The sequence below is a fragment of the Manacus vitellinus genome, unplaced genomic scaffold (genome assembly GCF_001715985.3).
Source record: "Manacus vitellinus isolate BGI_N305 unplaced genomic scaffold, ASM171598v3 scaffold_11_pilon, whole genome shotgun sequence".
In the NCBI taxonomy this organism is placed as follows: Eukaryota; Metazoa; Chordata; class Aves; order Passeriformes; family Pipridae; genus Manacus; species Manacus vitellinus.
The window spans coordinates 12559214-12577010 of NW_021938895.1; the positions used below are offsets into that span (position 1 = coordinate 12559214).

Here is a 17797-nt window from a genome sequence, read left to right on the forward strand (position 1 = left end):
AAAGCAGGGCACATGGAAGTTATTATGTTTCTTACTGTGCTAATAGTGTAGGCTCAGTGTTAAAAGTCAGTGTACTGGTTGAGTAGTAGGTGGTTGATGCCCAAACTGTCTCCTAAATAGGCTTATATGAGGCAGGGCTAAAAGAAGTAAAGAAAGTACTAGAGGATATGACAAGTAGTTGTGGAAGTAGGACGTGGAAGTTCAGATGAGAAGGTAGTAGGGAGAGAAAAAGGATTGGAACAAAAGCTGATAAAAACAAGAAAGGGGAATATTTTTACCGTTTTTTATTTACCTGTGTAATATAAAATAATAAGTCATATTTTAAAAATACTTTCCAGATAAGTTTAGATGCTGCCAGAATAGTTAATGTGCATTAATGACATCTGTCAGAAATGGTCCTCTGTATATTTCAAATCCCTCCAAGCACCACTGACTGATTCTTGTTTAAGGTAAAATACAGAAGGCTTAATTTTATCAACATTATGTCAGGGAAGAAAACTTTTATTTTAAACCTGTGTAAGTCAATTCCTGAGACTTCTTTACTTTTGGGGGAATCGATCAAGTTGAGAAATAAAATTGGAGATGATGGCCTTTTGTGCCTGCTGAACATTTTTGTCAAGCAGAAGGTTTATTCAAAACCTGATGACATGGGAAAACATTGTGAGGTAAGATGATTAGCTGGAAATGCAAGGGCAAGATAAGGAGAGATCAGGTAATCCAAATGCTGTATAAAGGATGTAGTGTGCCTGTGGTTCTGTTTGACTTAGATCTTGGTTATTAACCTTAAAGTTAATGTAGTTTAGCAGTTGTACTTTTTTGCCTTTCATTTCCGAATAGCATTTGTAACAGACTGATAGATCAGTCTTTGAGAAGTGGAACTCATGCTTCTGTGAGTGAAGTTTTTGCTGTGGACTTTTGGAGGAGGAGTGTTCTTTTGCCTGAGGTTTAACTGTATCCCATGGTGTAGCCCCAGAAAAGAGTCCTGTGCTGGAGACTGGGGTGAATCATGGCCATTTCTGATGCTAGAGGACCTGCAAACATTTGCTGGATTTCTGAATTCCTACAGGTGAGGGTACTGACTAAAAGAATCCCTGCATAAAGCCATATGGTAGCTTTGTAGCTGACGTTCAGTGATGAAAATACCAAAACCAGATTAAAACAATATTCTTGTAATTCACTTGTGTGAGTGATCTTGTTGGACTTGTCAGTTAGTGATACAAAATTACTTTTTTGGTTACAGACCAGCTTTGAGCAATCTTAGATTCTTCTGTGCTACTGTGTTTCACTGCTTTTCCATCTCTGGAATAAGTATAATAATTTTTTTTTTAATTCTTTTGCCTTTTGTAATTCAATTAGCACTGCAAAGCTGTGAATGAATCTGGGCATTTGTAACTTCGTGAACACTTTTTTTAATTATAGAATGCCAGTGTAGGGTGTGTTCTGGAAAGTTGTATTAAAAATAGAGCTTTTTAATGTGGCTCAGTGACAGTGCATGATACTGAGTGTGGGAGATTAGTTTAGTAAATATCAATCTTTTAAGGATGAAATTGTTTTTTTCTCTCTGAAATGATTAAAAGCAACACTGAGGAGGGGTGCTTTATCTGCTGGTATTTGAATTGGATAGAGTCACTTTTGCAAAGCAAGCTTTCCTGAATACCTATGGTAATAGGAGTTTTTAAATAGCTATTGCATCTGTTCACTGAAGTCTCTTCTGCTTAATATGCTCTGAGGGGGTTTGAATTTTTGTCTAGATAGATATATCAAACTATAGCTTTCTCTTTTTTTGATCTTTATTAAGATAAAGCATTTATTCCCTTATGTTTTAGTATTGAGTGTGTTATGACTTTTTATTCCTGTCTTTATACAAGTGTGCTTATAAGTGAATGTTCTTCTTTGGTGTCCAAATGACCTGTTGCAAATTTCAGTTTGAAGGAATGTTTACAGCACTGCTCTTGATATGTTGATAGTACTGCAAAGTTCCTGGAGTGTTTTGTGTGAGAGCTTTTAACACTGTCACTGTACTGACCAAATATGAGAAGAACAGGATAAATAACTTCAGAGCAAAGCATTATGTTAGTAGCATTTGTTTATTTATTGTATTTCTCTGTATCAAACCTCTAGAAAAAGTGGGGTTTTGTCATTTTTAATGAGAAGGTATTTCATTATTTTAAGCAACGTTTTACACTGTATTGAGAGAAAAATTTTAAAAGCACATGATAGATAAAACATGCTATGCCTTCATGCACATGTGTTCTGTTGCTCTATCTATTATTTAATAGCAACTAATTAAGTCTGTTGCTTTTTATGGAGTTAAAAAGTTAAATGGCTCTTCTCACTTGCAGTGAAGTCAACCTTCCACCTGTCTGGGAACAGGAGGGCAGGCTTCTCCATGAGAGAAGGCGAGCTGGGAGCTGAGGAGAACAGCAGGGCAAGCAGGGCATTGTCCTCATGATCAAGGAGCGCAGTCCCACAGTAGCCCAACAGGAAAATCAGAGCAAGTTCAGTGACAGTTACCAGAGACAGCAAACAGCCCAGCTGGTCTGTTAGCCACAAGGCACATTTTAGGCCAAGGCAGGAATTTAGGTCAGTGGGTCAAGGCTGAGACCGAAGGTCCATAGATTAGCTCAGGTGAGGACCAAGGGCAAAGGCCTGAGCTTTAAAGCTGTTCTTAACTCAGGCAAGGGAGCCCTCCAGTGAAGTTTCTCACAGCTCATGTTACCACAGTCAGATCCCAGGTCACTCGGCTGCACTGTGTCAGAGCCGGCCTTGAGCACAGGCCCCAAAACCCCTGGCTGGGGGGAAGAGATGGTAGAGCCTGTTGGCACATGCCAGGGCCTGACATGACCGATGGCACAGGCAGTGTGGGCACAGTGCAGCCTCAAGTGCAGATGGAGGTAGTTGATGCTGTTGCCATTTTACCATCACCTGGTTGGGTCGGGAAGTAGCTGGTGAATGGATGGGCAATGTCATGTGTAGCCCATGCTATGCTGGCAACATTCAGTGCTGGACACACTGTTGGACCATGGTGGTTATTCTCCAAGTCAGTCATGGAAATGCAAGATGAGTATAACTAGAAAAAATTTGACTCAAATTTACAGTCTCTTGAACAGAAGATAGGATTATGTACCTCTGTGTACTTATAGTAAATTATCTGTATATGACGAAAAAGCCAGAAATAATCCATCACTGTTGGAATATAACTTAATCCACAATGAAAGCAGTTTTTAATTTAAGAAATGCAGAATAGGGGAATGAATTTTTAAGGTTCACTTCTGTCAATGTAATGCTCTGTTTTGGCCTAATTCCTTTTAAGTTCAAGTAGTTTCTTTGGAAACAGACACTCTGTAACACTGACAGTTTTTGATGTTTCTGATTTAAAAAGTAATTCTTTTGCCTCAGAAATCTAGCCCCAAAATGAGAATAGGGTGTTCACAGTGATTCATTTTTAGATCTGCATGCTTATGTTTTAGAAAAAGTAACTCCTAAAGTGCTTTACATGCTAACCTTTTATTTTTTATCTGAGAAGTACAGGCACGTATGGTTTTTGTGGCTCTTTGCCAAAAGATTATCATTTACATAAATATTTCTTTCAAAGGCGTAGTTTAAGACATGGAGCTCAGGAGGTTAGAATAGAGACTTCAATCTGCACACCAGCAGTGGGCTATTGGCTTCTGAACAGTAGCTTTGTTCATCGTATTCGGAACACTGTTCACATTCAGACTTAAGTAGAGCTGGCATTAAAATTCAGCTAATTTGTTTCATGTGATTCATCAGCTGTGTGTTTTATTTAAATCTATGTCACATTCTCTTTTGGCTTTTTATTTTGTAGATTTAAGTGTTGAAGTAGGCCACTCTTTAACTCTTCAGTCCCTGACTTAAAAAGTGACTTAATTTTTACTTTGCCAGTGCTGAACTCTTATCTAGAATACTCACAGTAAATCTATGTAACTAAATATAAATATAGTATACATTATATAAATATAGCATACATGTATATAAATAAAGCATACATTACTGATTTTGCTTTTTTTACGTTTCTGTTCCTAGGTTGAAAACATACACGTTTTCAGTCAGTGTAGTTATAGTTTTATGTAAGGCAAAATAGAAAAACCTAAGGTAGTAGCTAAAAATTAGTGTAAAATATTCACTTCTCAGATTCTGTGGAGTGTACAAGTTTTATTTTGATACTGCCAATGTTCTTATTTTTTCCTTTTAACCATTCACTCCTTGAGGTTAGGACTACTTTTAGCTTCTACTAGATTTCTTTAAACACTGCCACAGAATGAACTGTTCCTATTATTTGAAACTGTAACCTACTTCTGGATGTCAAGTTTGGCTTCTTATAAAACCACCTTTTATTCTCTTAAGGCTGGAACCTGTGAAGCCTTACATGCATTGAAATTCCCCAAAGTGGATAATCCCACTGCCACCTGGACAGCATCTCATAACGATTTAAAGGATCAGAACCTTTGTTAGAATAGGCTACACTTGCTTTTATGCTTTATATTTGTTACATTTTTCCTGTGCTGTAGAAGTAACTTCTCACTGTGAATGAAGTTATTCACAGACACTGTTTATGACAGCATGGTATGGCAGTATCCTCCATCTGTTAGGTATGTGGTCCATTCAGTTGTTTTCTGGTAAAATTTATAGGAATTTGTTAATTCTACTTTTAGTATGTAGCAAGACTATCCTGAAAGATCAGACTGAAAAATCAACACACAGTTGAAATACATTTTTTAATGTGAAAGAGGTTGCACTTCAAGCATCTAGCACTGATCCTCAATTCTTTTATTTCTCTTAACATTAAGTGCTAAGTGTTCTGTGTAAATCAGCCACTGTTGTCTCTGGAAAAATCCCATGGTACATAAAATTTACCTTTTATGGAGGTTCTAAAAATAAAGATAAAAAAAAAAGATTGTTGCTTTTAAAAAGCAATTAAATTGTGAAATAAGGTAAGATTGTTCAGCTAATTATAGACTTAGTTCATTAGGTCTATTAAAAATACAATTCAATTACAACCAGTTGGGCAGTTCTTTTAAGTGTTGTATTTTTTTCTCTTCATAGACACAAAGGTGAATTTATTTAATGTAAGAGATTTCTGGTTGTACTGATAAGTTACTGGGTATGCACGAGGGCTCCTCCCTTCCCATCCATGCATCAGTGCACTCCCCCATGACAGAACTGGTGGTTGCCTTAGCTGCTTTAACTGTCCTGTAATCAGAGAAAACTCTTACACTTTCTTTGTGCTATGCCAACTTCTTTTCGACAAGTTACAGCAGCTCATAGAACAGTCAACATATCTATGCTGTCACCCTTTTTCACGGCACTGTAGTCATAATATGTCTTTGGAAGAAGCCACTAACTACTGAGATGCATAATTAGTTTTGTATTTGTATAAGGTTTTTTATCTTTATGTATTTTTTCTCACAACTTTTTCTGTTTTTCCTTTACCTACAATGTGGTTACTTCACTGGTATCCATGTAGAGTGCTGTCACAGTCACTTTATAGCCATTGCTGTAACTGTGTTCACCATTCTCAGTGCATTCTTTCACTGTTTCCATTTTTATTATACTGGGGGTGAGAAACATTTTTGCATCTTAGTAATCTTTAGAGTATCATTTCTCTTTTGATATTAGATGAGATCTTGGTACTATGAGATAAGATACCAAATAAGATAGGTCCATCTGACCCACTATCACCTGATTGCATTTGGTAGGAGCTTCTCATAAACTTCCACAAGACTAACATTTAACCCTTCTCCTTGTTCTTTCCTTTACAGAAACTCCCCTTTACACAAGTGCTTACAAAACCCCCACTGTTGCTTGACAATAGTCATAATGCATGAACAGTCCCTTACTTTGATCATGTCTCATGGTTTTGTTGTTATCCTTTGTGGCTTCCTTTCTTAGAAGGTGAATTACTTGAAAGCAGGTGGTTGTTTTCCCACTTTTTACCATGGATGCACAGCTGGATTTTGATCAACATTAAAGATGCCTGAGTGTTCTGTTACAAAAGGTGTTAGTTTAAAAATGAGATTTTTTTTAACAATGGACTTTCTGATTTGGGTATAGGAATTTGAATAGATGTTTGAGGTTAACATTGACTAATGTTAACTTCCCCTGACTTTGGCTTTGTTTTTACTGATCTGTAAATTCTGGATCTGATTTTTGTCTTCTGTATGGCTTCTTTGACATTTCTCTGAAGAATACAATTAGATCAGATTGTTTAGCAGTTTGAGGTTTTTTGCATATCAGAAAATGTTACATTAAACCTTCTGCAGACAGTGCAGTTCTTTATGGGTTCTCTTATTTTACAGAGAACAGGGAGAATGGATGCAAGTGTATTAGTATTTCACCCTAGAATATCACTATGTAAACAGAAGTCGTACTCTAATAAATATGGCTTATGATGTATCTAATTTCACCCTCCCAGAATTTCAAAGAATATTCCTACAACTAAAGATGTTGAACCTCTACTTGAAATTGATGCAGACATACGGAACTTTGAAGTATTTTTATCCTCACGAACACCTGTTCTTGTTGCACGTGATGTAAGAACCTTTTTGCCTTGTACTGTGAACTTGGATCCCAAACTGCGCGAAATCATTGCAGGTATGTTTTCAAATAAATGGAAAATGACAATTCTATTATTTGTTTTCATTTTAAGTACAGCTACATTGCATGTTACCCAGAATACTGCTTTGTTCATCAAATCAGATCTTCAGATTGTCTGATTTGACTTCCCTGATTTGGCGTCACTGATTTGATGGCATTCTGTTTCACTTAGTAGCTTTGCTGTAATGGCCAGATCATATTAGATTAAAGCCTCTGTTTTGGAGGGGAGGATCTGCTGTTCTTGCTTTGGAGACTGCTTTAGCAGATGGAGGAAAACCATTCCCTCTTGTCCTGTCACTACATGTCCTTATAAATAGTCTCCATCTTTCTTGTGGGCTCCTATCAGGTGCTGGAAGGCTGCAGTTACATCCACCCTAAACCTTCTCTTTTCCAGGCTGAACAAACCCAATTCTCTCAGCCTTTCCTCACAGGAGAGGTGCTCCAGCCCTCTGATCATCTTGGTGGCCTATTCTGGACTCACTCTAACGGGTCGATGTCCTTCCTGTGCTGGGGAACCCAGAGCTGGATGCAGAACTCCAGGGGACTCTTACCAGGATATGTTTGGCTTTTCTGGGCTGCAAGCTCATATTGCCAGCTCATGTCCAGCCTCTCATCCACCAGCACCCCCAAGTCTTTCTTGGCAGGGCTACTCTTGATCTGTTCATCCTCCAGCCTGTATTGATATTGGGGGTTACCCTGACTCAGGTGCAGCGCCTTGCATGAGGTCTTATTAAACTTCATGAGATTCCCATAGATCTACTTCTTGAGTTTGTCCAGGTCCCTCTGGATGACATCCCATCCCTCAGGTGTGTTAACAGCACCACTCAGCTTGGTGTCATCTGCAAACTTGCTGTGGGTACACTCAATCCCTTTGTCCATTAATGAAGATATTAAATAACACTGGTCCCAATATGGACCCCTGAGGGACACAACTCATCACTGATGTCCACTATGACTCTGAGCCATTGACCACTACCCTCTGGATGTGAGTGTCCACCTGATTTCTTATCCATCTAAAAGTCATTTTCTCTCCAGTTTAAAGAGAAGCATGTCGTGGGGGACCATGTCTAAGACTTTACAGAAGTCCAGATAAATGACATCTATAGCCCTTCTCTTGTCAACTGGCATGGTCACCCTACCATAGGAGGCCACTGGGTTGGTCAGGCAGGACTTGCCCTTGGTGAAGCTGTGCTGACTGTCTTGGATCACCTCCCCATCCTCCATGTGTCTTGGATGATCTGTTCCATGATCTTCTCAGGCACAGAGGTGAGTCTGATGGGCCAGTAGTTCCTGGGGTTCTCCTTTCTACTATTTTTAAAAATTTGCAATCTATCCATCTCCTGATGCAGAGGGCAACCTCTCCTCCCCTCCTTCCTCCCCTGTCCCTTCTGAACAGCCTGTAGCCATCAATAGTCACATTCCAGTTTCCAGAATGGCAACTAGGTCATGTTTTTCTAACAGCATGGTGGCTTCCAGCTCCTCCTGTTTGTTGCCCATGCTGTGTGCACTGATGTAGAGGCACCTCAGCTGGGTTGTTGGCCATGTCACCTTCTTGGAGGAATGTCCCTTTCACTGGTGTTTCCCTGTTGGGTTCCGTTACCTCAGGAGCCCCTGGTTGATCTCCATAAGAGTTCAAGAGTGCTCCAGCACAGAGCCACTGGCTGAGGGCCCTCACTAGCACTGCGTCCCTCTAACCTTGATATGTCATCGCACAGCTTGTCATAGGCAAGCCTAATATTATGCCCCTCCCCTGTCATGTCTAGTTTAAAGCTCTGTGAATTAGCCGTGCTGGCTCTCAGGCAAAGACTCTCCCATTTTGAGAAAGGTGAATCCTGTCTGATGCCTGGTGCCCTGTAGGCCTTCCTGTTATCAAAACTGACAAAATGTTGGTGGTGACACCAACCATGGTGCCATGTATCAATATACTGGGTCTATATATTTCTTCTTGCACTGCCTGCAACTGAAAGGATAGAGGGAAAACAAGTTGTGCTCCAGATTCCCTCACCAATTGTCCCATGGTCCTCAAGTCTCTTTGGTTGCACTTGGACTATGCCTTTCAACTTCATTGCCTCCCACATGGAAGACCAGTAATGGATAGTAGTCCAAGGACCATATCAGGGTAGGGCCTTTCCTGGTGGTGTCCTTAACCCAGGCCCCAGGGATGCAGCAGGCTTCTGAAGGGGACAGCATATTGGACCCTCTGTTTCCCTTAGAAGGGAATCACCTACAACTGCAATCCATCTTCTCTTCCTTGTGAAACTGGTCTTGATATGAGGTGTAGGCCTTTCTGACCCTTGGAATACCTCTGGTGTAATGGACTGTCTTTGTCATCATCCATTGACTGGCCTTTCACATCCAGAACCTCATACCTATTGTACAGAGGCACCTGGGAGTGTGAGATGGGTAAAGGGAGGGGTGTCTGCTGCCCTGAGTGAAGACTTCCCTCCATTCACTCCTTTTTGAGATACTGTCTTAGAATCATTAAGGCTGGGAAAAACCTCCAAGATTAGCAAGTTCAACCTTTGACCAAACACCATCACATCAACTTAACTACAGCACTAAATGCCAAGTTGTTTCTTGAATGCTTCCAGGGATGGTGACTCAACCACTTCCCTGGGCAGCCCTTCTAATGCTTAACCACCTCTTCAGCAAAGAAATTCTTCCTGATGTCCAACCTGAACCTCCCCTGGCGCAGCTGCCTTCTTCCTGCTGGGGGGAGGATACAGGACCCCCTGGATCCTGGTTTTTTTCTGGTGGCTGTTCTGTCTCAGAGAGGCCAGAGCATGATTCCAGTAGTTTCTCTGCTTGGACTCTGTCATACTCCTTAACCTTTCTGCTTCCTCACTTAGCTGTGCCACCAGGCTGGACCAGGATCATCTGCCTGGTCACACCCCACACAGCTGTTTGTCTCTACTGCTGTCCAACACTGGTGACTGGCTCTGGCCCTCCCTGCAGCCTGAGACCTGGATGGGAGCTCTGTCTGGGTTGTCACACCCTTCCTGGCAAGTGCAGAGGACATAACTTTCTGCCTTGTGGATACCATATCTGAGCTCCTTCCCAGAGGGTGATGACCACCAGTGAAGCTCACCTCTTGAGTCGGTGGGGTGACTACACCCTTCCTGTGCACCTGGCTGTGCAAACTGCCTTGTTGCACTCCTGGTCGCTCCTGCTGCCTGGGCTGAGGCGTGTTGAGGACCTCAGTTTCATTAGCACCTCCTGTGAGAATACTGACAGCTCCTGGCAGGTCAGAAAAAACCTCTTTGTGGAGGGATCTGTTGCTCTGCCATGGAACAGACCAGCCTTGGAGCAGCTTCTCTTGGAGAGTGACAGTTAGGTTCCTTTATGCCATGTTTAAAAAAAAAAATCTGAATGTTTAGAGGCATTTAGTATGCTACGTAAATTTATGCAATGAATTGTCCTGACTTTCTTAAAAGACTTCTATGTAGATGTGATCATCAAGAGAAATCAACCAAATGCAGCTGAAATTTGACATTCTGCTTGGTGAATTGTGATGGGAGTTAAATACACAAAAATGTACTGTAATGAATTGGCAAACAAATGAAAACTTTTCCAAATACCTCAGGCAAAATCTTACCTATTTATTTTTCAGATGTTCGTGCTGCAAGAGACCAGATGAATATTGGAGGACTTCCTTATCCCACGTTGCCTTTACATGAGGCACCTGCAAGAGCAACATCTCTTTTCAGTCAGCCCTCATCAGCTTGCTCTTCTACAACCTCCTTCAATGGACCTTTCAACAGCGGAGTTTTATCCCCACAGCCTCATAGCAGTTACTATAGTGGTATGACAGGACCTCAGCATCCCTTTTACAATCGGGTAAATAATCGAGATCCAATTAACATTCTTCTGATTTAATCTGGTAATACTGCAGATGTCATCTATAAAATAGTGAAATACCCATGCAAGTTTTATTTAGGAGCTCAGAAAAGTCCAAGAGTTGACAAATCCAACAGTAACGTTTAGTCACTGTTGTCTGGGAGAGAAATGTGGTAAAAAACAAATTAACAAAGGGAAAAAAGGTCAAATCATTTTGACACTGCTCAGTTGTTGGATATTGCAGGGCTTTTTTTTTGGGGGGGGGGAGGGAGGGTAAACTTTACTCAATTGTTCACGTACTCACAGACATTGAAAGGGATCCCAGCTTTTTCTTGGTGACTTTTGTTAAAACATACAGAAACTCAAGTGGGGAGCTACATTACAAGAATGTATGTCTGTCTTCCCTTTTGTCTCTTTCTAAAGTTATTCTGTGATCTTTTTCCTAATCCGGTGTTGCACTAATTTAAAGGAATTAACATAAATTGCATAAAAAAATACATTTTTGAGCTATCTGTGGGCCTCAGAAAACTTAATCCTGGGAATGGCTCACCTGAAAATGAAATGAAGTGCTTTACTGTATAGACAAATTGAGTCTAAACTTTCTGATTTTGTAGGATGTGTTCAGTATTTTTAAACTTTATTTTTAAATTTTTTTTTTAGTACTATCATAAAAAAAACATAGAGAGCTGATATAAGTCATAACTTACTTCTATCTACAGGAAATAGCCTCAATTTTAAGTAGATTTGATTGTAGGTAAATGTATAAACTAGTAAGCTGAAAACTAAATTGAATTATTCCTAAATCAGTGTTTACTAACCAAAGCAAAAAAAAAAAAGAGTACATGTAGCATAGAAGTTTTTAAGTTATCTATTCTAAAATTATCCTTATATACCTTCAATACAGTGACATACTGTTTCGCTGAAAATAATGTAAAATGACGTATAGTTTGAAGTGGTCCAACACTGATAAACACTTGTCACATCAGTATTTGTGCTGATACTAGCTCAGCTTTGTTAAAATAGGTGTTTCATTGGAAGCCCTGTTTTTGTGTCTGTTTTGCCCTGTTTTGTGTTGCTGTACATGACAAGGTTTAAAGTCAGGGGTGATATACCGTTGAAACCTGTATGGGTTTTTTTGGCTCTAATAAGCATTACAGAAACAATTATTCATGAGTCATTAGCTGTTCTTACAAGTGAAGTACATACACAGGCTTAGAGGTATGCTTACTTTTTTACCTGCTGAAGACTAAAAGGCTTCAGTTTTGGCCTTTCTTTCTGGAATTTTATACTACCCTTCTAAAGTATTATTGTTTTTGGTGTTTCACTTACACATATTGTCAAGAGAGCTGAATTCATTACTTTAGACTCATGGAAGTACTGTCATGAACACCACATACTGAGATAAGTGATGAGAACCTTTTAAGAGTAGGAAATTCATCCTGAAAGACTGTTTCCTTCAGCATTTTCAATCATATTTCACTTCTCAGGTATTTGTAAGAATGGTGTTTAAAAAAAAGGATAGCAATTGAAGAATAGGCTCTCCCCAGTTGAAGTCTTGAATACTGGTATGACACAACACAATGGATTCAAATGCTTCTGTGGAAATGGCTGAATTTTGTTCAAAACCACTCTGAGTTCTGGGGATATGTGCCATATTCTGAACAGTGAATGGTTCCTGTCCTGTTGTCTTTAAGCATTCATTTGTGCTTAACAAAGAAACCTTTGAGCTCTTGGGGAAAACACTCTGTTTATTTTTAGGAAATACACTTTTTTATTATGTATGTTTCATCTTTGTTCTTTAGATTCTTCTGTGTTATAGACCTTGAACTTGCAGTGACATAATCTATTAATTTTTGATTTAAAATCCCATTCTCCCTCTGAGTAGCTGGAAAGGAAAAATAACAGTCCTATTTATCAGGTCTTCAACTTAGCACTCTGGCTGTCAGTATAGGACTATCTGAAATGTACAGTTGACCACTGTCTAATGGCCTGGCTACAAGCTGAATTCAAGTTCATGTTCTAAGATCTGCAGCTCTCATCGATCATTGTGAAGATAATTTTTCTTATATGGAAGGTCATAGCAGTAAGCAAGTCTAATTGGGATTTCCTGGGTGGGAGCTAGAATTAATGGTATGGGAGTACTTTTTTTTTTTCAAAAAAGGAGGAAATTCTAGGATGTCTTGAAAAAATAATAACCACTCCTGTGTTTTGTAGGCTATGTGCAGACTTGAAGAGCAGCTCTACACTGATTTATGCCCAATATGTACTTATATTGATATCATGTTTTTATGATACCTGTATTATACTTCAAATGAAGATTGAGTCTGTAGTGTTCAAGCCTATAATTGAGAATTAATCCCACAGTTGGGAAGCAGTGGAGTAGCTGAAGTGGGTTCAAGACTTGATTAGAAATTATGGAAGAACTGTGAGATAATTGCATTAGTGGACAAATTTTTTTCCATTGCTTTGTAGTTTGATGTCTTGCAACCAGCAAGTGGGTGCTCAGTGTGTATTTCAGAGAACAGGCACTGCAGTGAGAGCTGGGCACTTGCATGCAGTATGATCATGGAGCATTTCATGCTTGGGGGTTTTCCATGTGGTTTAAAACTTTTAGTGGAAAACTGATGCATTAGATTATTCCATTATATTTTCTGAAAATAAATCTCTCTTTAAAAAAAGTTCATATTATTTCTAGAATATGTCTTATGACAGTGGAATAATTTTAATTCAGTGAGTTTTCTGCATCTTTCTATACTAACCAGTTAATGTAAGGCAAAGGCTAAGTATTGGTTCTCCTACATATTTAAACCAAACCAAACTTCCCCTTTTAGACTATTGGTTACAGTGCATATTGTGTAACTTCGTACGTTGGAAGAGCATATGAAATTTCTGTAGTTATTGTGTGAAAGTGTTCAGAGTCTCCCTCTAGCAGCTAAGAATATGGGACCATTTTTATTTTCCATAAAGAGCTTGAAGTTTTAGCATATGCCATCTACATAAGTGATACCTTCAGACATTAAACTTAAATTTCTGAATTCATATAGGGCTCCTTCTGAATACAGAAGGTTTTTTGTCCTTATTGACAAATCTAAAGTGAAATATTTCAGCAAATTTTACTCTGCCATCATAGATTGGCCCTTGAGTTATACAATTATTTACTCTTTACTGAATTTGCTGCAGTAGATTAATCAGAATCTTGTCATGTGCAGAAACACAAACCAAATAATATATTCTCTTGTTAAATAGCTGGATAATACAATTTTGGAAATGCTATGTATAGAAACCTACAGAAATCTGTAATACAGCCATTGTTTTGAGACTTTTTTAGGTTTTCGTGATTTTTGTTTGTTTGTTTATTTGTTTGTTTTGGGGGTTTTATTAAGAACTAGGTAATGAGTTGAAAGCAATGAGTGCTATAATTCTGCTTTTTCTAAAGTCTAAATTAACATTGTCCTTTAAAATGATATTTGTATTGAACAACATGCATTAATATATTTCCAACAAAACAAAGCTCAAATACTATCAGCTATAAGAATCTATTTATAAATTTATAAAATCTAGCATTTGTGGAAACCCTCAGGTTGGGTGCCACAGATATGGGAAGTTTTAGTGATGCTCTTATGTGTCACAGTTTTTGTTTGTTTGATACAATTGTCTTGGCTATTATTAATGATTGCAGGTTTTACTGAGCATCTGATTTTGAGTTTAGAAGGTCAGAGAGTGAAATTGTCAGAATTATCCTTAAATTATCCTTTTGCCATACTCAAAGCACGTTAGAGTGTAGCTACCCAAAAAACCATTCCAACTCTGTTCCTCCAGAAAACCATGCCCAGAGCACCTGTTGGCTCTGAGGAGAATGAAGGGGTGTCAATTGCTGAGGGATTTTGAATAACTCACTACAGAGCTTTTGACTGAATTCTGTTCAATGCAAAAAGTAAAGAAAGCTATTAGTAATTTCTCTTTTCACTTTATTAAATTCAACTAGAGGATGTGTTTTGTTGAAATGATTTTTATTTTATTATTACATTTTGATTTGTGTAATTGTTTGTCCCTTTTTTGTTACACTTTTTTTTTTCCATAGCCATTCTTTGCCCCATATCTTTACATGCCAAGGTATTACCCTGGCAGTTCTCATCTCATCTCACGTCCACCACTAAAAACGAGTTTGTCCAGAGATCAGAACAATGGCCTAGTAAGTATTTTGAAGGGTAATTCAAATACTAACCTAGACAATAAATATAGTGAGTAATGAAAATGAAGGTTATTAATGATGATTCTCTATTAGACAAGTATAAGCTTTATATTATAAATATTTTAAGCAAAGGTATTATTAACATGTAATGTAAAATGTATTTTGTTTTAACTTTAGAAATTCAGTACAGAGGAAAACAAATTCTAACATCCATATATCAAGATTAAAGGAGTAATACTGGCAAAAATATTTTAATGAAAATGCCAATTGTACTATAATACAGAAATTGATGTAGTGTAATATTGTAAGAAAATGAGTGCTACTTGTAAACTTGTTCCATTTTTTTAATAATATGTCACGAATTCTTTGATGTATCTGTAGAAGATAAAATTGCATCCTTTAATGTTGTAACACATACTAGAAACTGGAAGGTCAAATTAAAATGTTAAAAGAAATGTAAAACAAAATACATTTTATCTTTGCAAGTACATATAATTCAACTTTACCCATTGAAAAGGAGAAATGAGCAGACGTTTCTACCTTCCTATAGAATAATAAATTTCCTATTTAACAGTATTTATTTTACTGACAGATGGCTGTTCAAATGGAATTTTGAACTAAGGAAAGATAATAACGTAAAAGCCTCACTTGTCCATCACTTTTATTCTAGGATATTGATACAATGAGCAAAGTTGTTAAAAGGTTGTAAAAGCTTTAATCACTTAAAAAAAAAATGTGTTTCTGTTGAATTATGTATTATTATGAGATCATTCTCATTCACTGTTTACTTCATAATTTTTGTTGAGCCCTTGATCATTTTACCCAAACCATAATATTTTGTTGTTGTTAGGATGTTATCAAGGAGGATGCTGATGAGGGGCTTCCTTCACCCACAGACCCCTCAATGGTAAATGAGTAGTCATGTGGTGTGGAAATTTTAGCATCTCATTGCTTTTTCAGCAGTAATGAGTCTGCATTAATCATAACTGCAGTTCACTAACACTGCATCAGTGGCTTTGGTGGGCAAATAGAGTAGTTGAAAACTAATGTAGTTCGTGAATGAATTTAAGAGCTAATATGTCACTTTTAAGATGTATTCTATTTTCCCCTGTAGTTTTCCCCTTGCCTTTCTCAGTAGCTGTGGTGAGCTTTCAGTAAAGAGTGTTGTGGTAGCTAAACAGAGTGAAGAATGACAGCTGGTCATTCAGTGCTTAAATTTTAGAAGTAACTGTGTTTTTCTGCTTCAGTCAACTCTCTCACCCGAACCCTACTTCTTTATTTGGTGACATAAAGCTATTGAAGGTAACACTGTATAAAGCAACTTTGGATAGAAATGGGAAAAAAAGAAATTGCTGGTCATAAGCTTATTCTTGAGTCAGAATGCTAACAACTACCTTTTCCATGATTTGTATTTGTTTTATCCTGAGTATTCACACAAAGAAGTCATCTTTATGATATGAGTTTTAACTCTAATTGTGATCATGATTTGTTACTGAAACAAAGAGGTTCACATGACTGTCACGATTCTCTTAATGTTTGCTGCCGATGGTTCTTGGCAATAGTTATAGTTTAATCTCAGTTATTTTTTCTTTTAGTTGATCATTGCAAAAATGTCTTTCTGTTGTTATGCAATGAAAAAAAACCAAAACACAAACTCCAAACTGTATTTAACTGCACATAACTTTCACTGAGCAACCATGTATGGGTGATGCAATGGAAAATGTACCCTGAAGTTCTCTCTCCCTCATTATTAGCTACCTTGTGTGAAGGGAGTAATTTTTCCTTGTAGTATATTTTTGAAGATGCTGAAGTCTTCCCTGTGTTTGATTCCTTATCTCAGTATCCCATTCTCTTCCCAGACGATTGAAATTTCTCAAAAAAGAACTTTCTCAAAAGTATTAGAGTGATGACTGAAGTGTGTGTTTATCCATGCGTGTGAAAAGGGACACAAGCCTGGAAGAGTGGGATTTAGTCTCAGGGTAGTGAATGAGTTCCAGCAGCAGGGCTGGACCTGGTTGCTCTTCAGCTTGCTGCTGAGTGTGTATCTTAAAGCAGGCACAGGCTGCAGCTTCAAATAGCAATTTAAAAGATTCCTGTAAGTTGTGGAATCTATTGCCTGCAAGTAAGGAAGAAAATATAGGAGTTAAAACATTAAAAAGAAACTCTGTGTGAAATAATGATAATGCAGGATTTTATTAGATCTAATTTTGAGTTTAATTTATGCTACTGTGAATCTGTGTAGTGCAGCACATCAGATCATGTACTTTTGTAAGACTTAGTAATATTTAACCTATGGTGTAAATCTAAAACTTTGAATTTTTTTTAAAGTCTGTAGGTAGTTGACAGGAATATTTGTTAGTCAGGATATGATATTTTGTGTGATGCCTTGTCAGGGTTTCACCTATTCTAAACCAACTTCTTTTGTCAACTTTATTGAATTTTCTGTGAAAAGAAACAGTATTATACTTGTGTTATTTACTACAATTACCTGTAGATGATGGATAAAATAATTTCATCCACCTATTTAGGTAGCTCTTAATTGATGGGTTGTTGCTGCTGTATAAGTGATACAACTTTATTTATTAAATGGATTGGTGCATGCCAAGTAATTAAATAAACTAAAAAAACTGCACAAAGTAGTTAATGAAAACCAAGATGTGTAATTGATTTGGTGATTGAAAACAAGAGGAGCATGTAGAATCAAAATTGTCTTTCATGCACAGCTGGCAAGGAGCCAGAAATGTTGCAATTTTACTTCTATGTAAAATAGAAAATAATCATTTTTTTGGATGTTTGAGTCGTAACAGGGCAAAAAAAAAGGATTAGTCAGGAGTAGAATTTTTTCTATATACAGATCATGATTGCTGCTTATTGCCTGAGTTGACAGAGCTGTGTTGAGGCTGTTATGTGATCTAGTTAAGGCTTCAGTGTTGTTGTCAGTCTGACATTGGAGTTGGTTGGCCAAGTTCTGAAATTTCAGATCCTAATCATTAGTCCCATAATATCAGTGTAAGTCTATGTTAGCTTAGTAGAAATGAGGAATATTTTGGGAACAGTCATCCCGTATCGAGAATTTGATACACCTTCTACCACTTTCTATGTTTCTATATTTCTATTCTTCTATATTTGGATTCTGTTGCTGATGATAAA

General features: G+C 37.8%; 1 protein-coding gene across 3 annotated transcripts in view; it reads left to right on the top strand.

Moving 5' to 3' along the window:
* The window catches only part of KIDINS220 (kinase D interacting substrate 220), a 75505-nt gene that overhangs the window by 45914 nt on the left and 11794 nt on the right, over positions 1–17797 (top strand). The window contains exons 23-26 of one of the 3 annotated variants that reach the window (XM_018067998.2): positions 6437–6615; positions 10229–10455; positions 14537–14647; positions 15498–15554. In XM_018067998.2, the coding sequence (XP_017923487.1) occupies positions 6437–6615; positions 10229–10455; positions 14537–14647; positions 15498–15554 (574 nt within the window). The remainder of the gene's footprint in view (positions 1–6436; positions 6616–10228; positions 10456–14536; positions 14648–15497; positions 15555–17797) is intronic. The other 2 variants (XM_018067999.2, XM_018068000.2) reach the window with 2 other exon arrangements.